This window comes from Crocodylus siamensis, chromosome 2 (assembly GCF_052110815.1).
Source record: "Crocodylus siamensis isolate JL-2025a chromosome 2, ASM5211081v1, whole genome shotgun sequence".
NCBI lineage: Eukaryota > Metazoa > Chordata > Crocodylia > Crocodylidae > Crocodylus > Crocodylus siamensis.
Window position 1 is genome coordinate 147,531,795 of NC_143396.1, and position 23,328 is coordinate 147,555,122.

At 41.0% G+C, this 23,328-nt stretch overlaps 1 protein-coding gene across 3 annotated transcripts in view; it reads left to right on the forward strand.

The window, feature by feature from the left end:
• CCSER1 (coiled-coil serine rich protein 1) overlaps positions 1-23,328 on the forward strand; it is a 1,425,236-nt gene that overhangs the window by 126,516 nt on the left and 1,275,392 nt on the right. For all 3 annotated transcript variants that reach the window (XM_090037073.1, XM_090037075.1, XM_090037076.1), the window contains exons 2-3: positions 7,616-8,965; positions 14,113-14,300. In XM_090037073.1, coding sequence (XP_089893199.1) covers positions 7,651-8,965; positions 14,113-14,300 — 1,503 coding nt within the window. In that variant the 5' untranslated portion in view covers positions 7,616-7,650. The remainder of the gene's footprint in view (positions 1-7,615; positions 8,966-14,112; positions 14,301-23,328) is intronic.

Consider the following 23,328-nt stretch of genomic DNA (forward strand, 5'->3'; position numbering starts at 1 on the left):
CCTGAAACTATGTAGGGCCATGTTGGGCTCATGGGGCATTCCATGAGCCCATGCAGAGTTAACGCTGGGATTGGAGTCTTCAAAATTTTGTTTTGCAGCACATCATGAAGGTTTTGGCATATTTTAATAAGAAATGCATGCACTGAGTGTTGGTGTTGGTTTTTTTTGGGATGTTTATGATTCTTCTTGTAAATTATAATTCTTGGTTAGAACAAATAAACATGTGACGGAACAGATGATGTGTGGAAGGTAGGTCCCTCCCACACTTGAGCTAAGCCTGTCTCAGCACCCAGTGTATACAGGTCTTGCATCAGGTCATAATCACTGCCCACTGTCTTGGCATGGCTGATATCTCAAGGTATGATTTTGTATTTAGTTTTTTATGTTTTATCTTGTTTATAGTAGCTTAACTTTACCTGAAGAGCAGCCCCAAAGATCTTAAAAATCACAAAGATTTTCCAAAAAAAAGTGGCTTTAGTTTGTGTTGTGTTCTTTCTGTTTGCTTTTGGGGCTGTCAGTATGAGTTGCATCACCTGCATCCACACTGACTTAGAAACTTGGAAGACCAGAGATTAACATGTTATCTAATGAGCACTGGACACTAATCTTTGAAGAAAAACACTGCATACAGGTCGAGAGCTGCAAGTTTGAGCTTTGTCCCATCTTGAACCAAAAGCCTCTATTAGCTGATCCGCTTAATAATGGGTGAGCTGTAAATGGTCATTTGGGCCATTGAGTGAGGTGGCTAGACATGGCGGAAGCCACGTTGCTGTCTTGTGTACCTTGGCTAAAGAAATAGGCTGGCCTTAACCACACCAGACTATGGAGATGTTTTTAGGCCTGGGTAGATCTCTGGCCTTTATAAATTGTTTAAAATGGTGGTTCTCAAGCTTTTAAGATTCAGGGGATCCTCAGTAAACTTAAGGTAACTCTCATTAGACTCATTGTACTCCTTCAAGACTTTTGTGAGTTGTTGTGAGTTGGCCAACACCACATTGCAAAAACTGATTTAGTCATTGTTGCATAGCTTACACTTGTGGAGGGATGGGGCAGAGGCCAGGCAGGAGGGAGCTGAACTTGAACTTATCTTCTTATCTCCTCACTCTTAGCTTATTTCCCCACACCTCAGGTTCCCTCCAAAGGATCTCGCTGTACCTCTGGGTGGCCCAGCACTCTGGCTGAGAGTAACTGAGCTAAAAAAAAGTGTGGAGTGGCTGTTTTTATCAAGGGAACATCTGCTTTGCATTTGACCTTAAAATGTATGCAGACAAAACACTCTGCAATTTTTAGTTTGTAAACAGAGTTTTGATTGTGTTAAATGTTCCATATAATTTCAGGCTCTAAGTTGATCCCAAAGGCCACTCTAAGGAGTAAAGATCCTGACACTGCTTACATGTTTTCAGGCAAAGAAAGATTAGACCCACTGCTCCATCTGCTGGTATTTAAAAGCAGTATCAGGAGATATTGCTTATTGAAGATGCTTACTTCATCAGCATAGTCTTTAGAATAAAAATGTCGTAAAAGCAAAAAGAACTCCAAGTCAAGTTCAGTTGGTGTAAATTGATATGATGAATTTCAGTGGAGTTCTCACCCCAAAAAAGTAACATTTTCAGACACTTTGTATGTTTAATACCTTTGCCATACACTGGATCTTTCAGGGTAAAGTTTTATGTTATGCATCTCTTGATAGTGAACCATGCACAATAATAGTTAAATTGAAAGGGGCAAAATCTTGTAACTATATTTCATATTTTAATCCTGCAATGATTTTTACATCTGTTTTTAAAACCTAATTAACTTAAACCGGTGTAACTTCTGTATGTAGGATGAGGGTATAAAGTTAGTGTGTAGCCTGATGCTGTGCTAGAAGAATAAGGCAGAAGTCTAAACTATCAAACCTCTTTGTCATCTCTAGCAATTGAACAAATCACTTAAAAATATTTTTCAAATCAATCAGAGGCTTTTTAGAGTCTCCCTCTCAGTAGTTTTTCTGCCATCTTGATTTGTAGCAATGAAAGGAAAACTTTTTTATTTGAGTAACTTCTGAAATTGCTAACAGCGGGGAATCACACTGTTCACACACTTTTTGTCTTTTACATTATTTTTAACATAGGGCCCTGTAAATTCTAAGCTCTAGCCAAATGCCTGAGAAGAAGCAGATCATTAGATAATCCTCCATCATTTCTGCTCTGCTGTTCTTTTCTATCTCTTTTGAAACCACCTTGAAAATATCTACCTAGAAGATGTTTTTAAAACCTGAGTGTCCAAAACAAGGTCCATAAAAAAAAAAAAAAAGAAAAGCAAAATTGGAAAGTCCACTCTGCACAACAGATAGGTTTTAGTTGTGCTCATTGTTAGAGTCCATTTGAAAAGATGATATTGAACACTTAAATCTGTTAACACAAAAAGTTGTGTATTCATCTAAAGGACCAAAAACTTCATGATAATTAAGAGTGATTGCATAGTGCATTTACCTTATCATGTCATAAGCTGCCTTCAATTTTAGGAAAAATAAAAGTTAAAATAATACCTTTTTAATAAAAAATAAAAAAATTCAGAAACGTGAGTACAATGAGTCCTAACTTCGTAAATTTTAGTCATGTAAGTGGCTGCAGGTGAAAAGACTGTGACACCCATATTGGGGCATTATGTACAGAGAGTATTGCTTGACTGGCAGTCTGGTGTGAGACTGACAAAGGATGGGGTCATGTTTTCCTGGTGAACAGAACTAGAAAAAAAATTTAAAAAGTATTGTCCTCCAACTTATTTGGGTGTGGCCATACATAACAATTTCTGTGTTCCAAAATGTCATGTATTGGGAACCATTTCACAGTTGTTGCAGGATAGGGCGCAGACACACATAGCAAGTGGGTGATCTGGGGAAGGAAGGAATGCTTGCATCCGTCATTTGGGAGTCCCAAGGGGTGGGTGGCCAGTGGCTGGGGGCGTTTTTAATATTTCACTTTCCCTTTTTTCCTAATAAACTGCAATACCCTGTCATTGACTGAAATCTGCAGTGTGCTTGCCTGACTTGGTTGGCAGGGCTTGATGGGAAAGGGGGAGTACTTGGACCCAGGAACCTGACAAGCAGGGATGGGATGTCAGGCTGCAATTGAGAAGGAAGTGAGGTCACAAAGTGGTTGTTAGAAAGATAACTTTTATTGAGCAAGCAGGCAAGGGAGCTTATGGATTAAAAAAAACCAAACCAACAAAATGGAAAAAGACAGCCAGACCTATGCTATAGAATGCCTGGTGTCTTCACACAAAACCGTTTCACAGTGAACCAGTTTAAAACGGTGCATGATTTTTCTGGGTATAGTTTTGAACCATTTCAGATGTCTTTAAGCTGGTTTAAATAGGCTTGTATGTCTGTTCGCTTCAGGTTTAATCTCTGTTATGTGTTTAAACCATTCTGTTATGTGTGCCTGTGTTCTGTACCAGTAGTATTCAACCTTTTAGCCCCATGGGCCAGAAGGGTGTCATGGGACCTGTGTGTGGGCCAGTTCCAGTCCTGAGCTCTGGCCACCCCATCAGTGTGCCCCAGGATTGGGTCCTAGGGCCCCCTCTTGCCCCCTGTGTACCAGGATTGTGTGCCAGGGATCTGGCACTGACCCCTTGTGCTCCTTCCCTCCCCTTGCCCCCACTGGGGACTTGGATTGGATACAAGGAGGCTGGCATTGTGTCCGCCCTGCTCCCCATGTGTTGGAGTTGGGTCTTGTTGGTCTGGTACTGCCCCGTCTTGGCCCCTGACATCAGGATTGGGCCCTGTGGGCCGGGCCTGATGTCTCCCCCACCTGCCCCTGTACACTGGGATAGAGCAGTGGATCCAGCATGCAGGGCATGGGGCTCTGCATGAGTTAGAAGATTTGGCACTGCTCCCCCACCACCAAATTTCCAGACCTGTAGAGAGCCCTGTGGCTCAGATGACATGGTGCTGTGAGCCAGATCTCACCTGCGGGCCAGAGATTGAGCAACCCTACTCTGTACTAATGATGTTCGCTTCAGGAGGGATGTGGACAGCATCGAGAGGGTCCAGAGGAGGGCCACTTGCATGATCGGGGGCAGCAGGGTAGGCCCTACGAGGAGAGGCTGTGAGACCTGAACCTGTTCGGCCTCCACAAGAGAAGACTGAGGGGGGAATCTAGTGGCAGTTTACAAACTGGCCAAGGGGGACCAGCAGGCACTGAGAGAGTCCCTTTTCCCCCCGAGTACTACCGGGAGTAACAAAGAATAATGGCCATAAATTGACTGAGAGTAGATTCAGGCTAGATATCAGGAGGCGCTACTTCACTGTCAGGGTGGCTAGGATCTGGAACCAACTTCCAAGGGAAGTGGTGCTCGCTCCTACCCTGGGGGTCTTCAGAAGGAGGCTAGACAATCACCTAGCTGGGGTCATTTGACCCCAGCATCCTTTCCTGCCCATGGCAGGGGGTTGGACTTGATGATCTGCTCAGGTTCCTTCTGACCCTACCAACTATGAAACTATGTTCAGTGTCTGGCCTGCAGAGCAGTGTCATTGGCTTGTGGGTTTTTCTACACGTCCAGAAATTAGGTGGCAGGGTAGAGGTGGCACCGTGAATTGTCACTACCTTGCTACCAAATTTTTGGACCGGTGATAAGCCCCATGGGCTGGGTGATGTGGCTGTGCATGCTAGATTGTTTTATGTGGTCAAATCTGTGTATGTGGGGTGGATTTGGGCATGTGGGGCCAGAAGGTTGAGTACTACTACTCTATATAGTCTCCCTGCAGAGCTTTGCAAAGCACCTTTCCTGGTCCCTTATTTGCCTGACTTTCTTACTGAAGCTTTAAAGAAACAATACATGCACTGCAGTCTCACATTCAGATTGTAGGATGAATGTGTAGGACCAGCTCCTAGAATTATTTCAGTTTGTCTGGTATGCAGCTCAGGTGCCAGTAAAATAATCATTGCAAACAGTACTATGTTAAGTCAGCTTCACTCTAGGTTGCTTCGGGATGTGAAGAACTAGTAAACTGTATTCTTGTTGTTATTTTCTAAGTGTTCAGTTCTTACTTATGATAAAAGTAATTTTGCCACAGCTAGCGGGTAGTGATTTAGTAATTCAGCTTCCACATGCTGTTATTGAACATTCCCCATTTCCACAGTTTAAATACGAGTTTTTGATGGGGCATAAATTCTTAGCATCCTACAGGCAAAGGAATAACCTTTTTTTCCTGTTTTCCCCCTGGAACCTCAATGCAAGAAGTAAATTGAAGTAAAGAAGCAGATTTTAGAGTTTCCAACTCAGTTATTTAGAGTATGGCTAAGAATGCCAGAAGCGCTCCTAGAAAGGCACTGTTTGTTAGGTTTTTCATTCGTGTGACATCAGGGAGGGATGGGGGAACAGTTTTTTGAGCTTTCTTTGGCATTTTTCCTCGTGAAGTTTTTTTTCATGGACATATTGATAAAATTTACAATGCAGAGCGGTGTGGGGAAAGCTGTCTGATGCTGTCTGCTTCCCCATTGTGGACTGGTGCCTGCTCGAAGTGAAGTGCTGGCCAGACCCTAATGTTGCACTGGTTGCCTTTCCCCCTGATCTTCAGGCTGTCACTAATGCAGCTATACTCAGGGGTAGTTCATATGCCTAGAGCTGCCAATTCAAGCAGTAGCTTGTTGGCCCAACTATCTCTTCACTGCTATTGCAGAATTTGAGTCCCTAGGTTACAATGAAAGTTCTCTTCTGAATTCATTTCCATTCTGCATGCATGCATACATACATACATCTCTCTTTGCATCTCTCACTCTCTCTCCCCCCAGTCAAACAAAAATCTCTCACATTTCGCTCCCCAAAAGACCCCCTACACAAATGGAAGAATGGAAATTGATGAGGAGAGATTATACCTCTTATCCTTGGGGGCTGTGCCAGGAGTTGATGTATATATGAAGATGCATAGTCTCTGAACTTCATATACATCTACAGTACATGTACATGCATATTCACACTCTCTCTCTTAACAGTGGAAATGCTGCAGCTCTTACGTACTTAAACAATTAAAAAAAAATTTTTTTTGCATTTGATTTACTAAAGCCAATTTCAGTTAGCTTTTCCATTTCCTGTAAAACTAGAATTCAAATTTGTTTTGATTTCAGAACTGCTGAAACCTCAGTAGCACCCACCTTATATTCCTAGCTTGTCATCAAACATCACCAGGGTTTGTGTTTTTCCCCTTCATCTTTTTTTTTAATATAGATTACCTACCATTCTCAAGCTGTTGCTTTCATCTTAAGCCACAAAATTGCTTTATTGATTCCTGATCTTTGTGAATCCTGATACTATATCTGTTCGGATAACATATGGAGGCTAGGACCTTAGCAGCCTTTTTGAGGAGGCAGAAATTACAGTACAAAGACTAGTCATCATAGGAGAATCCCTGGACTGATTTTGTTATTACCGATTCTTTTGCTCTGGCTTGACATGTATTTCATTGCTTTTGTTCACTGATTTTTTTTTTTCTTAATTATTCACGGCTGCTTGATTATTTTTTTTTATTACATCATTTTATGGTTAAAGTCTTCATGCTCATTTGGTCAGTATGATTATTTTTCTTGGCTTCTTTTTTCACTTGACCTAGAATATTTTGATAAATGGCCTCCCCGCCCCAAAGATCCTGAACACTCAAAATTCCAGTTAACGTCATTGAAAGTCACCTGTAGAGTTTCGGTTGTACTTATGATCATATATCACATCTCCATATTGTTCTCTTTATGGTTCTGCATTCATTACGCAAACACAGATTGGGATCCACTCAGAATATATATTTTCCTAAAATTCTACCACTGTGCTAGTTTAATTGGAAACTGAATTTATTGATTAACTTGAGATATTTCTAAGCATTTCAGATTGTTTTATTTTAAAATATTTTCGCTCTAAATAAGACATAGGCAATTTAATATAAATAAGTGATCAAACTACACAATTATTTCTGTAAAATGTTGAGAGAGAAACTGTAGGCTTCAAATGGCAAATTGTATTCTAGTTTTCTATTGGTAAAAAATTGTAAAGTGTCTCAGGAAGAAATCAATATTAAACCATAAAAAAAAAAGTCTGATGCCAGAGATGGTATTTCCTTTCCCATGTGATTTATCTAATAGCTCATAGGTAATGCAATTTTGCTGGGATTTTCAAGGGTATCTACAGTGTGCTTAACTCCCGTTGTCTAATTCCTTTGGCTTCCTATGAAAATTTCAGCCCTGAAGTGGCAAGAACAGAGCTGAGCACGTCACAGAACTTAGATAAATCAGGGTCTCTTCTTTTGGGGAGTTTAAAATCTTGAAGTAAGTGGGGCCTGATGTGATGGAACAAATGGACTTCAGATGGAATGTAAAAAAGAAAATCTATGGTATTTAATACACTTTGAGCCTAACCTTTTACTCAGTTAAAAGAGTTTCAGAAATTCAGTTTTGACTGCACATTGACATACTAATAAATGCCTTTGGTCAAATACAGCAAGAGCCATCTGTACTGAACAATGGACTTTTTAAGTCTAAAAATGCTATGTCTTCATTTATTTAGATTGCTTTAACATATGCTTGCATATATATGTATGCTACTTCTTTAAAATTGTTATTGTTTTCTTTTTCCTTACTTACCCCAGATTGGTGTATTGGCTACCTAGAACCCCAGGTCCTGATGGGGGATTCAGGATCAAGACGGTCAACTATTGTGTCCCGATTGCCAATATTCAGGAGGAGTATTAGCCGAAGACACGATTCCCTTCCTTCCTCGCCTTCCTCTGTCAATACTGTTGGTGTCCACAGTTCCTCTCCTTCTAGCACAAATTCAAGCTCAGGGAGTACAGGCAAGCGTAGGAGCATATTCCGTACTCCTTCCATTAGCTTTCATCACAAGAAAGGGAGTGAACAGAAATCTGAATCTGCAAACCAGAATATAAGTATTTCAAATGGCGTCCAGTCTGCTCACAACAGTTTGCAGAAACTCGGCTTGGAGGAGCACGTTAAAAGCAGAGGGAGACATTCGGTTGGTTTTGGTGGCTCGCGCAGCAAGAAAATAACAAGGTCTTTGACAGAGGACTTTGAAAAGGGGAAGGAGCCCTCAACTAATAAGAATGTCTTCATAAATTGCTTAAGTTCTGGCAAGAATGAGAGTGATGACTCTGGCTTTACAGAGGAGCAAAGCAGATGCTCCACTAAACAGCCCACACGAAAACTTCTCCCTAAGTCTTTTTCTTCACACTACAAGTTTTCAAAGCCAGTCCCCCAGAGCCAGTCGGTATCCTGCGTGCAACAGTCTGGATGCTTATTAGAGATTAAACCATATGTTGAATGTGAGTCTGTCACAGTAAGGTCCTCTCCTTCATGCTCCGCTGAGATAACAGAATGCACAGGAAGTTCTTTGCAATCCCCACTACTTTCCGCTGATCCCACCACAGTCCACACCCCTTCAGAGTTTTTAGCCTTGACAGAGGATTCAGTTTCAGAAGTTGATGCGCCAACTAATAATGCAAACACAGGGCTGCTCCCAGAGAACTTTGGCCACCGTGTTTCTACCTCTCGGATGTTCCTCAACCCAGCTACAGCTCACATGAGGGAAAATGAGCACGCAGAAAGTACTTCCCAGCTTGGTATAGCTCCTGTGAGATGCACAACCTTATGCAATACTGAATCAAATATCTTACCCCAGACCTCTGCTGCTAATCAGATACAAGTATTACTACGGGCCACTGAACTACCTGTTGAAGATGCCGGGCATATAGGCAAAATTAACTCTGCAGATGCACAATTAGAAACTTTGATGTTAAGTTGCGCAGAAAAAACAATGGAAGCCAACCCAAAAGCACATGAATTAAGTAGTGACCACCACGACCTAACAGTACCTGAACACTTTAAAGAAATGGTTCCTGTAATGGCATCTAAGATTCTCCCGTCGTGTTCTGAAACTCAGTTCTTTAAACAACAACAGGAATATAAGGTTAATCACTCTAAAGGTATGTTGTATGCTTTTGGCCTGGTTTCTTCTCTAAGAGGAATTCTGAATTACAAAGTAGTTTATTTAGTGTATTGTTGCAGTTCAGAAATCATGCCTCAGGTGTAACAATTTCATCAGATTGGCACCAAAATCATGAGAATTAAAAATAAATATCCATGTTTTGGACTGTCTTCTCATGTTTTATTAATTCCTCTTGACTGTTCATAAAGTATTGAACTTTACAGTATTGCCAACTCTTGCAAATTTATGAGTAAGGTGATCTTGGTCCGTGCTGCAGGAACTGTTAGAGGTGGCAGCTCAGGTGGAGCCCTCGTACTAGGCACATAATAAGATACACCCTGTTCTCCAAGAATTTATAATCATGAACAAAGCTTAGCTGTAAACTTAGGCTGTAAGGCACTAGAACTGGGACTAACCAAGGCCCTCTAAGTGAAGGCTACTCTGTAGCCGGATTGAAGCTTGCTTTCTGGAAAAAGTTTTGTTACATATCATGTTTTGACCTTTTTTGGAGCTTGCAACAAACCATGACCTTCAAGTCTTTGAACAACCAGGTAAACTCTTCTATACACCATTCTCAGTCCCTAACAGGCTGTACCTGCTATAGCCTGTTCCTACTGGGAGAGTTCCTGTTGACCAATATGCAATCACAAAAAGGTAAAACAAGTATTAATATACAAAGATTTAAATCTAAATAGATTTTTTTTATTATAAAATCATTTCAAGAGTTAATTCATGGTTCATATATGAACCCTTCTACACATAGGTAGATTTTTCATACTACCTCAGCAGAGTTGACCTTGTAAGCTTCAGAACCACTGCACAGTTGTATTCAGTTGGAGTAATACAAGTAATTAGAAGCACAGAGTATGCTGTTGTAATTTTATATAACATTGACCTCTAAGGAGAGGCAACAGGCATGTTACTATGGCTTACGAAAGTACTTTATGAGGCATTAGTGAAAACCAAACTTCTGGATTCTTGATTTCTGTTTCTGACCCTGGAAGCAGCAGATGGTGGTATAGTAGCTGCAGATGAATGTTAATGGTGATCCTGCTATGATCATGAGGCAAAACTGAGTGCAGAACTTCTGGTTCTAAAAATTGAGCTTCCAGGACTTCTCAAAACCTCTGCCTTTAGGAAAAGAAAATACAGCAGCATCATGACCTTATATAGTCTAGCTGTGAGAGGGTGACCTGGTCACCTCCTGTTAATGAGGACAACAGAAGCCCTTTGCATGTTCTTTTTGGAAGATGTTATAAGAGTGCAAAAGGCTTGCCTCTGTTACAGATGGAAGTTCAATACAATCCAAGTCTTTATCTGATGGTGTTGTACAAGCTCTGTTACCTTCTCTGGGATGCATGGAAAAGATAATTATCCTCCTGGATTGCCCTATGTGTCTTTAGTTTATCATCATCATCCTAATACTTTTTACATATGTCTAGGCACAGCAATTAGTGGAAGAGCTGTGTCTCTAGGCTTCAATTTAAGGGCAGCATCTCCTTACTGCAGGACACTGTGTGGGACTATCTTGTGTCCATATTTTGCTTCCTCAAGGTAACATGAAAGTTGGGCCTTTGGCAGAAGCATCAGCTACCTGCAGCTGTTGCCAAAATTTCATTACTCACAATAAATGATTGAGGGTTGGCAAAAAGAACGCATGGAAGCAAAAAGAACTTGCAAATACATATTTCCTCAAACACATTAACTATGTATATAGACTGGATTTAAAGGTGGACATTTCTTCATATTTTCTTGCATGTACGCATTTCTGGCATTGTATTATAATAGCTGTCTCACAGGTGACTGGCACTGTCAGGCTATTTAGCTTTTGTTAGAAGGAACATTTTCAACACTGAAGCCTACCCAATTAAAAAAATACTATTAGTTTTAGATATTACACCTAACTGAGCCTCACTGGGCTTCTGTTCAATGTTGTGTTAGTTTGATCATTGTCTAAACTTAAGTAATTTTCTCTTGAGCTGTATTAAATGGAAGGTCAATTGGGAAAAATTACCCCTGAATGAAAGAGGGCTAGGTTGCCCTAAAGTTTTTTCTTACCGCAAGGTAATTGCAGGCATGTAAACAGTTGCTCTGCCGACAAGCAGATGTCATTTTTATTATGGGATCAGCTGTGCCAGGATGTCTCCTGTCACAGTTGATCGGATGCATTGGCCAGAACAGATATTGCCTGGAGCCGTTGTCCCCCAAGGTCAGGCCCCTGCTGTTTCTGGGGCTTCAGAGGCCTGATCCTATAGGACAGTGGCCCCAGGTGCCTGGACCTGACCCGGGGCATGCATATGCAAACATAGAGTGGGGAATTCCGTGGGGTTCCCTTGCTGGGCAGCATGGTATGTGCACCCCAGAATCCTCTGCCTGGGACATCTGGAGAGTACAGGCAGCCTCAAGTTGCGGGGATTGTGCCATAACCAAATAGACTTCCCCTGCATTTGGGGTGCAGCAAGGGTCAAGGATATCTGGTTGCTCACATTTTATGCTGCCATAAAAATGTTTCTGCTATGACAAGGGCAACACCTGTTTGCAGCTTCTGTGTTAGCTGTTCCACAGTAACTCCTTGGTCCCGTTAACTTGTGTTAATTTGATTGTTTACACAGGCCTCACAGTATTTCTGTTTGGATGCCAGCAGCACTCGCGCTTCAGCCTATCTTTCTGACAAATCAAAAGCCACTTTATTTAAACTAGAGATTTTTGTGTGCGCGCAAAAGTTGGGTAAAGGGACACTCATGTTATATTATATGTCTAGCTAACATGGGATTAATTGCTGTCATGCTATGATTACATTTGCCTATTGAAAAAGGAAAGATGTGTGTTTTTTTCCCCCTCCTTTTTGATGTGTGATGAAAATGTTATTTAAAATAAAAAAAACCTGTATGACCACATGGGAGAAAAAGAACAGTTGAGACGGTGCATAAAATGCTGCCATGTATACAAATTAAATTGAAGAAATGGGAGGGGGGGCGGAAATCATATATGGTGTGTAAAATTAGTAAGTATAAATAACTTGAACAAGTTTAAGTTTATGCCCCTCTTGCAAAAAAATTCCAGAATCTATATTCAATGCAAAACCTTCATGTTTTGATAAATTCAAATTAAAAAGGTTCTTATTTGACTGATAGGGATTGGCAATCCAACCGTTTTTGTTGGAAGTGATATACAGTTTTAGACTGGAAAGGATTGAGCTATGGATTGTTTGAATGGAGTGATAATCTGTATATTTCTTCATACGTTTTATATTCCAGCATATAACATTAATCTAAACTTTTTAATTTACCACTATCCACCTATTCCCTATTAGTAAAAGAGGAAAGATTGTTTATACTGCCATGCTTTTCTTATGCTTACATCCTGCTTGCTTAGATATTTTTTTTTGGTGGGGAGAAGTTCATATTTTCCCTTTTCCTCAATATTACACCATTTAACTATGGGTGGGAGGTGAGTGGGAAGGGAATTTAGCTTGCTGGCTGAATGATAGATGTAGGCTGGTGCCAAGCTCTAGCTTTGTTTGGCCAAGACTGGGTAAGTTAGAAAGAGGTCAACCCCTGTGTGTCTGAATCTTATGCAGTGATAATGAATGGAGCTCCTGTTCTGGAATGAATATTTCCTATTGTTGCGTGCTGGCATGCAAGTTATGTCCAGTAGGGCTGTGCGAGGCTTTGGACCCTGCTTCGGATCCAAAGAAGCTTTGGACTCTTCGGCGTCCGAAGCAGCACGTTTGGATCGAAGCGCTGGCTTCGTTAGGCTTTCTGAAGCGGTTTGGAAAAGCTTCAGGGCCGCTTTGGAGATCCGGCCATAGGGTATAATGGGGAATCAGTGAATAACTGTTGTTTTTTTGTCTTCTTTGGATGACATTTTCAGGGGTGGTGGCCCCTGCTGAGGCCACAAAGCCTGCCAAGTTTCAAGGAGATAGGTGCAGGGGTTCGGGGGGAACTGCACCTCAAGCTGCAGACAAGCAAAACTCGTGACATGGGTGATACTGTGTGTGTTAAGGCGTAGTGGGGTGAAAGCTGCAGGGATGGTGGCCCCTGCTGTGATGCCTGCCAGCTGTGGAGGAGATGGGTGCAGGGGGGCTCTGGGGCCCTGCACCCCTAGCTGCTGATAGGCAAAACTTGTCCACGGCTTGAGATGCAGTTCCCCCCAAACCCCTGCACTTACCTTCTTGAAACTTGGCAGGCTTTGTGGCCTGAGCAGGGGCTATTTCCCCTGCAGTTTTCAGCCTGCTGCGCATTAACACACACAGGGTCATCTGTCATGAGTTTTGCCTGTCAGCAGCTTGAGGTGCAGTTTCCCCCAAACCCCTGCATCGATCTTCTTGAAACGTGGCAGGTTTTGTGGCCTCAGCACAGGATACTACCCCTGCAGTTTTGACCCTGCTGTGGTATAACACATAGACATGACGTGAGTTTTTCTTTCAAGAATTTGAGGTACAGTTTCCCCCAGACCCCTGCAGCGATCTTATTGAAAATTGGCAGGCTTCATGCTCTCCTCAGAGACTGCCATCCCTGCAAGTTTCATCCACCAACATTATACCCTATGGCTGGATCTCCAAAGCGGCTCTGAAGCTTTGGAGTCGCTTTGGCCAGATCCAAGTGGAAACCCAGTCCGGAGCTCGAGTTCAGATTGCTGGCATCTGAAGTGGCCGGATCTGAAGCTGGATTGGATAGCTGCCTACTTGCACAGGCCTAATGTCCAGACACATTTTCAGTAAGCTGGGCACATCCAGGCACTCTTCTGGAACACTTACGGTGCTGTAGGCAGCTGAAAGCTGAGCCTGCTCTGAAGAGCAAGGAAAGCCAGTCAAGTTTTCTCTATCAACAAATTATCTGGGAAGAGTTCTTCCAGTGTGTAGTGTTGTGCAGCAGCTCAACAAGTGAGTGTCCTGAGATGAGGAAGAGAGAGGAAGGGAAGGCAAGTCCTTCTGGAGCATGGGAAGTAACGTAGTGAGCCTGATGGCTGGACAAAAATAAATGGACCATTAGGTAAAACCCAATGGATTGGTGGCTGACAGTATTACACGTGTGCCTTTTTATGGAAAAATAGCTAGGAGTTCTCTACTAAATGAATAACCTCCATTCAAATGAAACTGTTCAGTCAATGTGAAGTTTTTGCTGATTGTTTTTCTATTTGTAGTTGATCTTTCCAGTAGCTTCAGTCCATACCGAGAAGGCAGATTCATAGAAAAACGCTTGAGGTCCTCTTCAGAAGGAACGGCTGGAAGTAGCAGGTTGATAGTGAAACCAAAGGATGGAAACACAGAGGGACATAATAGTCTACGAAAGCAGAGAACAAGTTCCTCTTCTTCAAAAATGAACAGCATGGTAAGTATATTCTCACAAACGTGGTCTGCAGTAGTTTTTATTACTCTACCTTTTCCACAACACCTTTTCACTTTTAATAAGCTAAGTGAATGTGGTGGGATGAAACAACTGTATGCACAATGCGTAGAATACTAAATCTTATCCTAGGTGAAAATATAATCACAGAATATGTTAAACTGAACTCTTAAATATATTAAATACATTTAAATAGAGATACAGTGTGGGATAGAATAAACTTAGGTTTGTTGCTAGTATGTGTTTTAAGTCTGTAAACTTTCTGCTGTGGGATTTTTTTTATAGCCATGTATCTGTTCTTCTGGCTGGAGATTTAAAGTGGGAGAACTCTGGAAGAATTATGATTAGTATTTCCTTGGCATTAAAAAAAAGGACTGATTACAACTTGTGCCAACACTTGTAACTGTGAGCCAAATTAGGTTGATGACTATTCAGGGAACACAAGTCAATGAAAGAGAGCTAAGCTCCCATGGGATACCTTTCATTTACTTTTGGAGAACGAGTGTGCAAATGGGCAGTTACTTTGTACTAGCTAACGTGCATATGAGCAATTAGTGGCTGATATGCTGTAAATCCCTGCCCTCATTTACTTGCTGGTACCTTGTTCATGTGTCCATGACCTAATTGTAAGTATGTAGGGCCTGATTTTCTGCTCCAATGCATCAGGTTGACGCTGATGAGATTTTTTTGAATCATGATAGTGTAGACTTGGTGTAAGATACCTAGTGATGCAGAAAGTAAATTACGTCTAATAAGGCAAGACTAATTTCAAAGGGCTGAATTCTTCCCTTCCATAGACAATTCAGTGGCAGGGATATGTGCTCATAACTTTGGAAGTAGAGCAGGGAAGAAAGGAGAGATGAGTATTTGCTTCTGAAAAATCCTACTTCATCTGTTAGTTTTGGGAAATTGAAAAACATTCTGCTGTATATGAAAGTGTATAATAAAAGAGAGTGAATTTTAATTTAAAACTGACTTGAATTTACATAGAATTAAATGAAGTGAAGACCATGAGTCTACATTCTGAACAAGTTGAAAACAATAGGAAACCTCTTTCAGGTGGAAGAATTGACTAAAAGAAGCGTTATGACTGAAATGGAGGTATTTGCAAGATTGTGATGGATTAAATAAGGGATAAGCCTGTAGTAGCATCTGAAAGACAACTTTCCATGGCAGGGACATGGTGGAAAGCAGCTCAAAGATTCTCAGTGCTGCTTGCCACTGCTGACCTAATTTATTAATAAGAAAAAAGAAAAAGTGTGTTTATAATATCATTGTCCACTATGCTGGAAGCATCATCAGTCCTGAAGTGAGAACGGTATGAAAATGCATTAGAGGGTCAGATTTTAATACAGTTGCCCTTTTGCAGGTAGGTTTTTTCTCAATGATTGGGTGGTCAAGTAGTTTTACAAGCAGTAGGTACTTATACAACCCAGTTTCCTTGTTTCCCAAAAGCTTGCTGTTGTTGATAGCACAACTTTATGGTTCTCTCCATGTGAAAAACCAGGACAAAGCTGCATTAAATTATTTCCCAGCTAAGAGCATCCTGTGATCTGTCCTTAAGCTGAGTATAATCTTCTGGAATTTCAGGGAATTGACTTCATCATAGGTGACTTCTCCTGAGGATACTACTGAAATGGAAAGTGATGCAGGATTTGGGGTTCTCCCCTAAGGAGTATCAGAAATTTGTACATTACTATGATAGCTCTGACCCGTCTGGTCAGCAGTGTCATCTGAACATTCCTCTGTGGCATATGCTGAACTAGCCAATTCACAAGAGAAAAGTGCTTTGTCAGGAATGAATGTAACCTTATTCTCTGCTAATCTCTGCATGACTTAAGATTCCTGAGTTGTGTGTGTATTGCTAGTGTACTTCTGAGTATAAATGGCAAGAACATTTGAACTGTCATGTAGTATAGCCACTACACACATTTGGAATAGTCTGAGCATCATTTATTAGCTAAATCTACATGAGGATCAAGAATTTTTATTATCATCCTCATCACCACCATCATTAGTAGTATTAATAATAATTAAATTATATAATATCGTAATATAACATTTAGAGTAGTATTATGTCTCTTTGTTCTCTTGTCCACAGTGTTTTCAGTTGGCAAAAACAGTTGGCACAAATACTTTGATAAGCGATACAAACTTTGTCAGCCTGAAAAAAACCCCGGTAACATAAATCAATGAAATAATAATACTTAAAAAAATCTAAGGCCCCTGGCAGAGATTACACTTAAGACGTGATTAACCAGTTAATCATATCTTAAGTAGTAGTATAGCCCCATGTTCATGTAATTAGTCTTATTTTGCTTGTGTGGCTCATCTAAATTTATTGAGTGATTAACCAGTTAACTGTATAATATATGTGACGAGTAGCAGGGGCCTAAGTTTATGGTATCTAAATGTGAGATTACATTCTGTGTCACATATTTTGGTATTAGCTGTGTCATCCTTGAATTGGTAATGTCTTTGGCATCATAAAATTAGGAAAAGTAGTTATAGTTTTCATTGTAAACTATACAATAGTATAGTTTGTTTTTACTTTCTTAGCAAGATTTTCTCCAAACATATAAAGATGAGATGATACCTTTTTATATGTTAAGGTAAACATTTGCTATTTTACTTTGGGTGAGTTGTTTTTCATAGATTTCATAGACATTAGGGCTGGAAGGGACCTCGGGAGATCATCGAGTCCACCCCCTGCCCAAAGGGCAGGAAGTCAGCTGGGGTCATAGGATCCCAGCAAGATAAGCATCCAATTTACTCTTGAAAGTGTTCAATGTAGGTGCTTGAACCACCTCTGCTGGCAGACTGTTCCAGACCTTGGGGGCTTGAACAGTAAAGAAATTCTTCCTTATGTCCAGCCTGAAATGGTCTTGCAGGAGTTTGTGACTCTTCGATCTTGTCATCCCTTGGGGGGGCTCTGGTGAACAGTCATTCCCCCAGATGATGAGCACCCCTGATAAACTTATAGGTGGCCATCAGATCACCCCTGAGCCTGCGCTTTTCCAGGCTAAAGAGTCCCATGGCTCTCAGCCTGTCATCGTAAGATCTGTTTTCCTGACCTCTGTTCATGCGCGTGGCTCTCCTCTGGACTCTCTCGAGCTTCTCCACATCCTTTTTGAATTGTAGAGCCCAAAACTGGATGCAGTACTCCAGCTGCGGCCTCACCAAGGCCGAGTACAAGGGGAGAATGATGTCCCGGGATTTGCTCGAGAAGCATGTATGGATGCATGCCAGCGTTTTGGTCGCTTTACTAGCCGCAGCATCGCATTGGAGGCTCATGTTCATCTTGTGGTCAATGATGACCCCCACGTCTTTTTCTTCTGTAGTGCTATCCAACGTAGCACTGCCGAGCCTATAAGGGTGCTGCAAGTTTTTCCTCCCAAGGTGGAGAACCTTGCATTTTTCGGGTTAAACACCATGAGGTTCTCGTCCGCCCATTTGCTGAGCTTGTCCAGGTCAGCCTGGATCACCCGCCTATCTTCTGGCGTGGATGCTTTGCCCCAAAATTTGGTGTCATGGGCGAACTTGGCCAGTCCACTCCTGACTCCAATGTCCACATCATTAATGAAGATGTTGAACAGTATGGGTCCCAGGACAGAGCCTTGAGGGACCCCACTGGTCACAGGGCACCACGATGAGTGACTGCCATCAATCACAACCCTCTGGGTCCGACCACGGAGCCAATTTCCCAGCCAGCGGATGGTGGTGGAGCCAAGGCCACAACTGGGCAGTTTGGCCAAGAGGTGATCATGGGATACCAGATCAAAAGCTTTTTTGAAGTCAAGATATATGACATCAATCTCTTCTCCCTTGTCCAGGTGATAGGTCACCTGGTCATAGAAGGAAATGAGATTGGTCAAACAAGACCTACCCGCAACAAACCCGTGCTGGCTGTCCCTTAGAATGTTAGCCTGGGCCAGTCCCTCAAGGATGGCCTCCTTAATAAATTTTTCTAAGATCTTCCCCAGGATAGAAGTCAGGCTACAATTAAATACAATTAAAATCTACATGAGTAAACAAAGACTTCAGGAAGGAAGGAGGGGGTAAACCCTCCCTCAAAAAAAACCAAAGTTCGTGTTAGCAGAGTTGATTATTAACAATTCAAGGGTTGCCTCTTCAGACTACTTGTCACAAGCAATTAATCTTCAGTTCACAGAATGTCAACATCGTAGCAGAGTGTCGCAGCTGAATGATCTACTGAAGAATGAATATTCTGCAAGGGCAATGGCTTAAAATTTGATATTGCCAAACAAAGTAATATTAACGTAATTAAAATTCCATCCATTCACATCCAGGAGTACCAAAGTACTTTATAAATATCAGTGCATAATTATAAACCTCTTCTTACTTCTGTGAGGTAGTAAGTAAAATTACAATCATTTTGTATTCTGACACTGGATTTGTTTCAACAAACATTAATAAGTAGGGAGAAACTTCCAATAAGTCAAAAAAGATATGAAAAGTAATATCTTGAATTTTAAGTCCATGTGAGAATGCATGGGTTTCCCTGATGATGGCAGCATTGCTTTTCCATTTTACTCTGTGGAGCCAGATGGTGACTACAGATATTGGTGTCTTGGCATCATTCAGAAGTCACGTTAAACAGAGGAAGCTTTTGTAGCTAGTAAGATACCCTTTCCACACAATGGAAAGGAAAGCCTTTTTTGTTGCTAGCAGTAAATGACAACTTTGCATTCCCCTGTCGTATAGCTACCGGGGATCAGGAGCCAAAAAACCTGATGTGATATAAGATTTTCACAGAGTATGGAGAAAAGGGTAAGGTACCTTTGGGGACATCTAGGAATCTGTTGTTCTTTAGACAACTGTAACTGAAAAACTATTTTTGCCTGAATCGCCCTCCTTAGGGCAGAATGCCGTAAAATGCAGAATACATCAAAGAAAGTTAGATCCCAGAAAAGAACAAATTTGGGTGTGTGTGTGTGTGCACACGTGTCCACACAGGAAATGACAATAGGAATATTCCAAAATAGTTCTTTTTATGCAAATCCTTATACATAACTGTAATAAACTGTAACTATAAACTGAACTGACTATTAAGTTTTAACTTTACCTCTCAGGTTATAATGCATTTCTATATTCTATTTTTTGAGCAAGCATTTCTTTAATAATAGTCATTCATGTAGTAACTGACTTTTGCCACAAGATGTTGATGTTTCAGGAGAAAAAAATGTAAATACAATCAAACAGTACTTAATTAGCAGAAATAGTGGGTTTACCATTTCATAGTTAATAATGCATAAGATTTTAAGCTGAAGGACAAAACACTTATTTTTGGAATCATTTAATGTTGATGAGACAGTGTAATATGACAGTCTATTCAAATGAACAGTTAGTAAGGCAGTTTGGAATTAAGAAGATATACTACTACAGAACTTCTACTCAGGAAAGCTCCATACATAAAGTTATTACCTGGGACATTAAAATAATAAGACTCATCATGGAGGTGACTGAATACACCCTTTAAGATGCACAGAAGTTAAACCTACATTCATGCCCAGGTTCCACACTCAGCCCCCTCCCCCCAGCTTCTCTGGGGAAATAAACATACAGTATAAAAAATAGCATGTTTAAAGAGCAGAGAGCAAAATGTAGCTCAGCTGAGAACAATAGCAGGGAAGTTAAATCATGACAGGTGAAATGTTAGATGGAAATCAGGATGGCTAAGAAGGGATGTTGAAAGCAAATAGCAAAGACAGAAATCAATGCAAAGAAATTCTTAGACTATAGTAGGATACAGAAGCCTATAAAGAAGAAAGAGTGCATTGGCTGGAATATTGGGACTCAAAGATGAGTAAGAACATTGCAGAGCATCAAAATCATTTCTTTGCTTCGCTGTTCACTATAGAAGGTGATGGGAAAGATAGTTATCCCAGATGTGCTCGTTGCATTATTAGATATTAAGATGTCAGGAGGCACCATGTTGAAACATTGATTTAAGTTGCAGGGAGTCACTAGAACCAGATGGTTCTGGTCGGTGCTGTGGAGGATTACAAGAACAAAACAGCTGAATGAAGTGGAAAGCAGCTTACATTATATTTACATGTATTAAAAAATAATTCCCAATTGGCTATTGGACCACAGTGTATGTCCTATTCACTATGCTTCATACATTGGTTTCTTGCTGTCTGGGTAGTCATAAATCCTTATTTTGCTTAAATAAGATTAGTTTTTAATTTATTTATCTCTCTATCCAAAGATACTTCTCTTAAATTGTAATACAAAATTAAAAATAGTTGTAAATGATCTATATGTGGCTAATATGATCAAATGATAAAACAGCTTTTCTAAGGGAAAATGTCACATCTTCATCCCATTAGACATCATCGAAGGAGTCAACAATATAGTAGATAAAGTGAAATGATAGATACAGTTTAGCTGGATCCTTAAGAGCATCAGATGAAGTCTGAAGCCAGTTTGTTAAAGTTGTCTCAAGGTTAACATATGGTTAAGAGATAGAGGTTAAAGGGCAAATAAAAGCCAGTTCTTCATTTTCATTCTTCTGAACAGCTTTTATTTCAGTTAACTTTGCCTTCTCTTTTAGATCCTTATAATGGGATATATGTAAATCTGGCTAGTCCTTTCTATATACCATTTTAAGATAGAGCCTCTTCTTTCCACCCTCACAACCAAAAAACTTGTGGTTGCTAGAGCTTCATCTCTTGCTCCTTCCCTTCATTCAGAATACCCTTAGTTTAGAAACCTTCTCTGAGGTCCCCCGACCTGCACAGTAGGAGTGTGCAAAGCGGGCAGTATTCGATTCAGATTCAAAATCGACTTGATTCGGGGGACAGTGATTTGATTCGCTGATCGCTGTCCCGATTCGATTTGTCCAAATCTGAATGCGAAGATTTGATTCTGATTCAGAGAATCAGTGATTTGGTCATAGAAACAGCTATATATATTTTTTTCTACATACCTTGAGGTACCAGGCACAGCTCATGAACACTAAGATGCTGGGGTGAATGGAGTGTCCCACAGGAGTGTGCCCCCCCGTGTGCTCGGTGGTGGATCCAGAAGTGGACCAGAAGTACATCCCATCCATTTCTGGGTCCACTGCTGAATGTGCAGGGGAGCCCCCCCGCACTCCTGTGGGATGCTCCATCTGCCCCACCATCTCATGTTCACAAACCACGCCTGGTACCTTGAGGTATGTAGAAAAAACATATAAAGCTGTGCATATAGCCGAATCATCGAATCTCTCCAAATTAAATCAGGGGCTTCCGATTTGATTTGGAGAGATTAATGGGTCTCCTGATTCGATTCGAATTCGGAGATTTGGCCGTCGAATCGGGCTGTATCTTCTCCAAATTGAATAAGTAACCAAAGCTTTGCACAGCTGTACTGCACAGCTGTCACTTGCCACTAGAGGCTTGGTGAGCTGGGGCAGGAGTAGGAATTGTAACTGTGAGGAGCTGTGTGCTCTAGCTATGCAAAACCTACCAGTAGAATGCTGGTGAGCCAGGAAAGACTTCTATCCCTGTTCTACGGGCAGGGGTGTGAGAGATTCATAGATCCTGAAGGTCTTCAATTTGGGTAGCACATCTATGGAGAGTGGCCACACCTTAATGAAACAGGAGTTGGGTAGTGCAGACCAGAGATAATCCTGCCCTGGAGTGGCATAACTTTGAGCTGCATAATAAAAATCATTTTAAGGTGTCTGTGTGCAGACAGTCCAGGAAATAAGAGCTCCAGGAGATGCCCAAATTTACTGTGCAACAAAAACCTTATTAAACTTTCAGTAAAGCATGTTTGCTCTTTCCTCCTTTCTGTCCTTAATGCATGATCACACTTTCCTGTATGTGGCCACAAACCTAACATATAGGGTCTATATGGTAGGTTAGTGGCTACGCATAGGAAATTGCCTTCTCCTTTGCCATGCTGTCTACAAAGAACTTGGCAATGATTAGGTTGCTGATGTTCCAAGACCACTTTTTATCTCACTGACCAATAATGTCTCATTGTTTCTTTGTGTTCCGCACTGCTTCCCTTTCTCTTAGTATCCACCGATTGTTACTTCTTTAAAAAATTACATTTAGGACAGAGACCATCTTTGTTGTTTTTTCTTACTATCTGGATGAGACTGGACATAATTTAGAGTGAGTTGGCGAAAATCAATCCAGAACAGTTTGAGGTGGCTTTACATTAGATTGAGAGAGACGGCTAGAACGTTTGGCTGTGATTTTTATCATTTCCTCAAATAAGAGTTCTTGTCCATCATTTGCATCTAACGGTTTGGTCATATCTCATTTGATTTTGGATGATAAAGGGCTGTAGTGACCTGAATAGTTTATTTCTGTTTACATCCGTATAGGAGGTGACGTTTTTCTTTTCAGTGCAGACTTGGCCAATATAATTCAGACCTTTCTGACTTCTAAACAGTCAGTTTGAAAGCTCAGAGTGTACAGCATCCAGTGGTTACTTTGTTAGGTGAAGCATTCCATCATCAGTGTGTGACGTGAATATATGACATGAATTATGCTGGTGGCCTACTAATATATGAGTGGAGGCTTTTGATTTTACAGTGGCGTATCAATGGCGTGAGACGATTCTACTTTCCTGTTGTGCAGTTGTCACACGCAGTTGTGATTAGTGTGTTTATGGCACTGATTCTTCCTTCTGGGTCATTTGAGTAGAGAAAACAGGGACTGAATGAACATACAGAAGTTTTGAAAGTTCAGGAAAGTAAGCGCATCATGTTTCAACATCATATCAGTGTGTAAAAAGCCACACCCTTTTCAGATCCTTCAGAATTTATATGAAAAACAAAACAGTATCCTTGGCAGAGATGAACAAAATACCCATCTTCCTATCTCAGGCTCCGAGCACGTTTTTTAGAGAAACCTGTGTTTTCACAGAATATGTACAGCTGGCCTTTAGCACATGATGTTATGTGACCTTAAGTGTTACAGAGTGGCTGCGTTTACATGAGAGGCTACTGCACAGTAGCAATGAGATACTGTGTCTGTTCAGTAGGGCT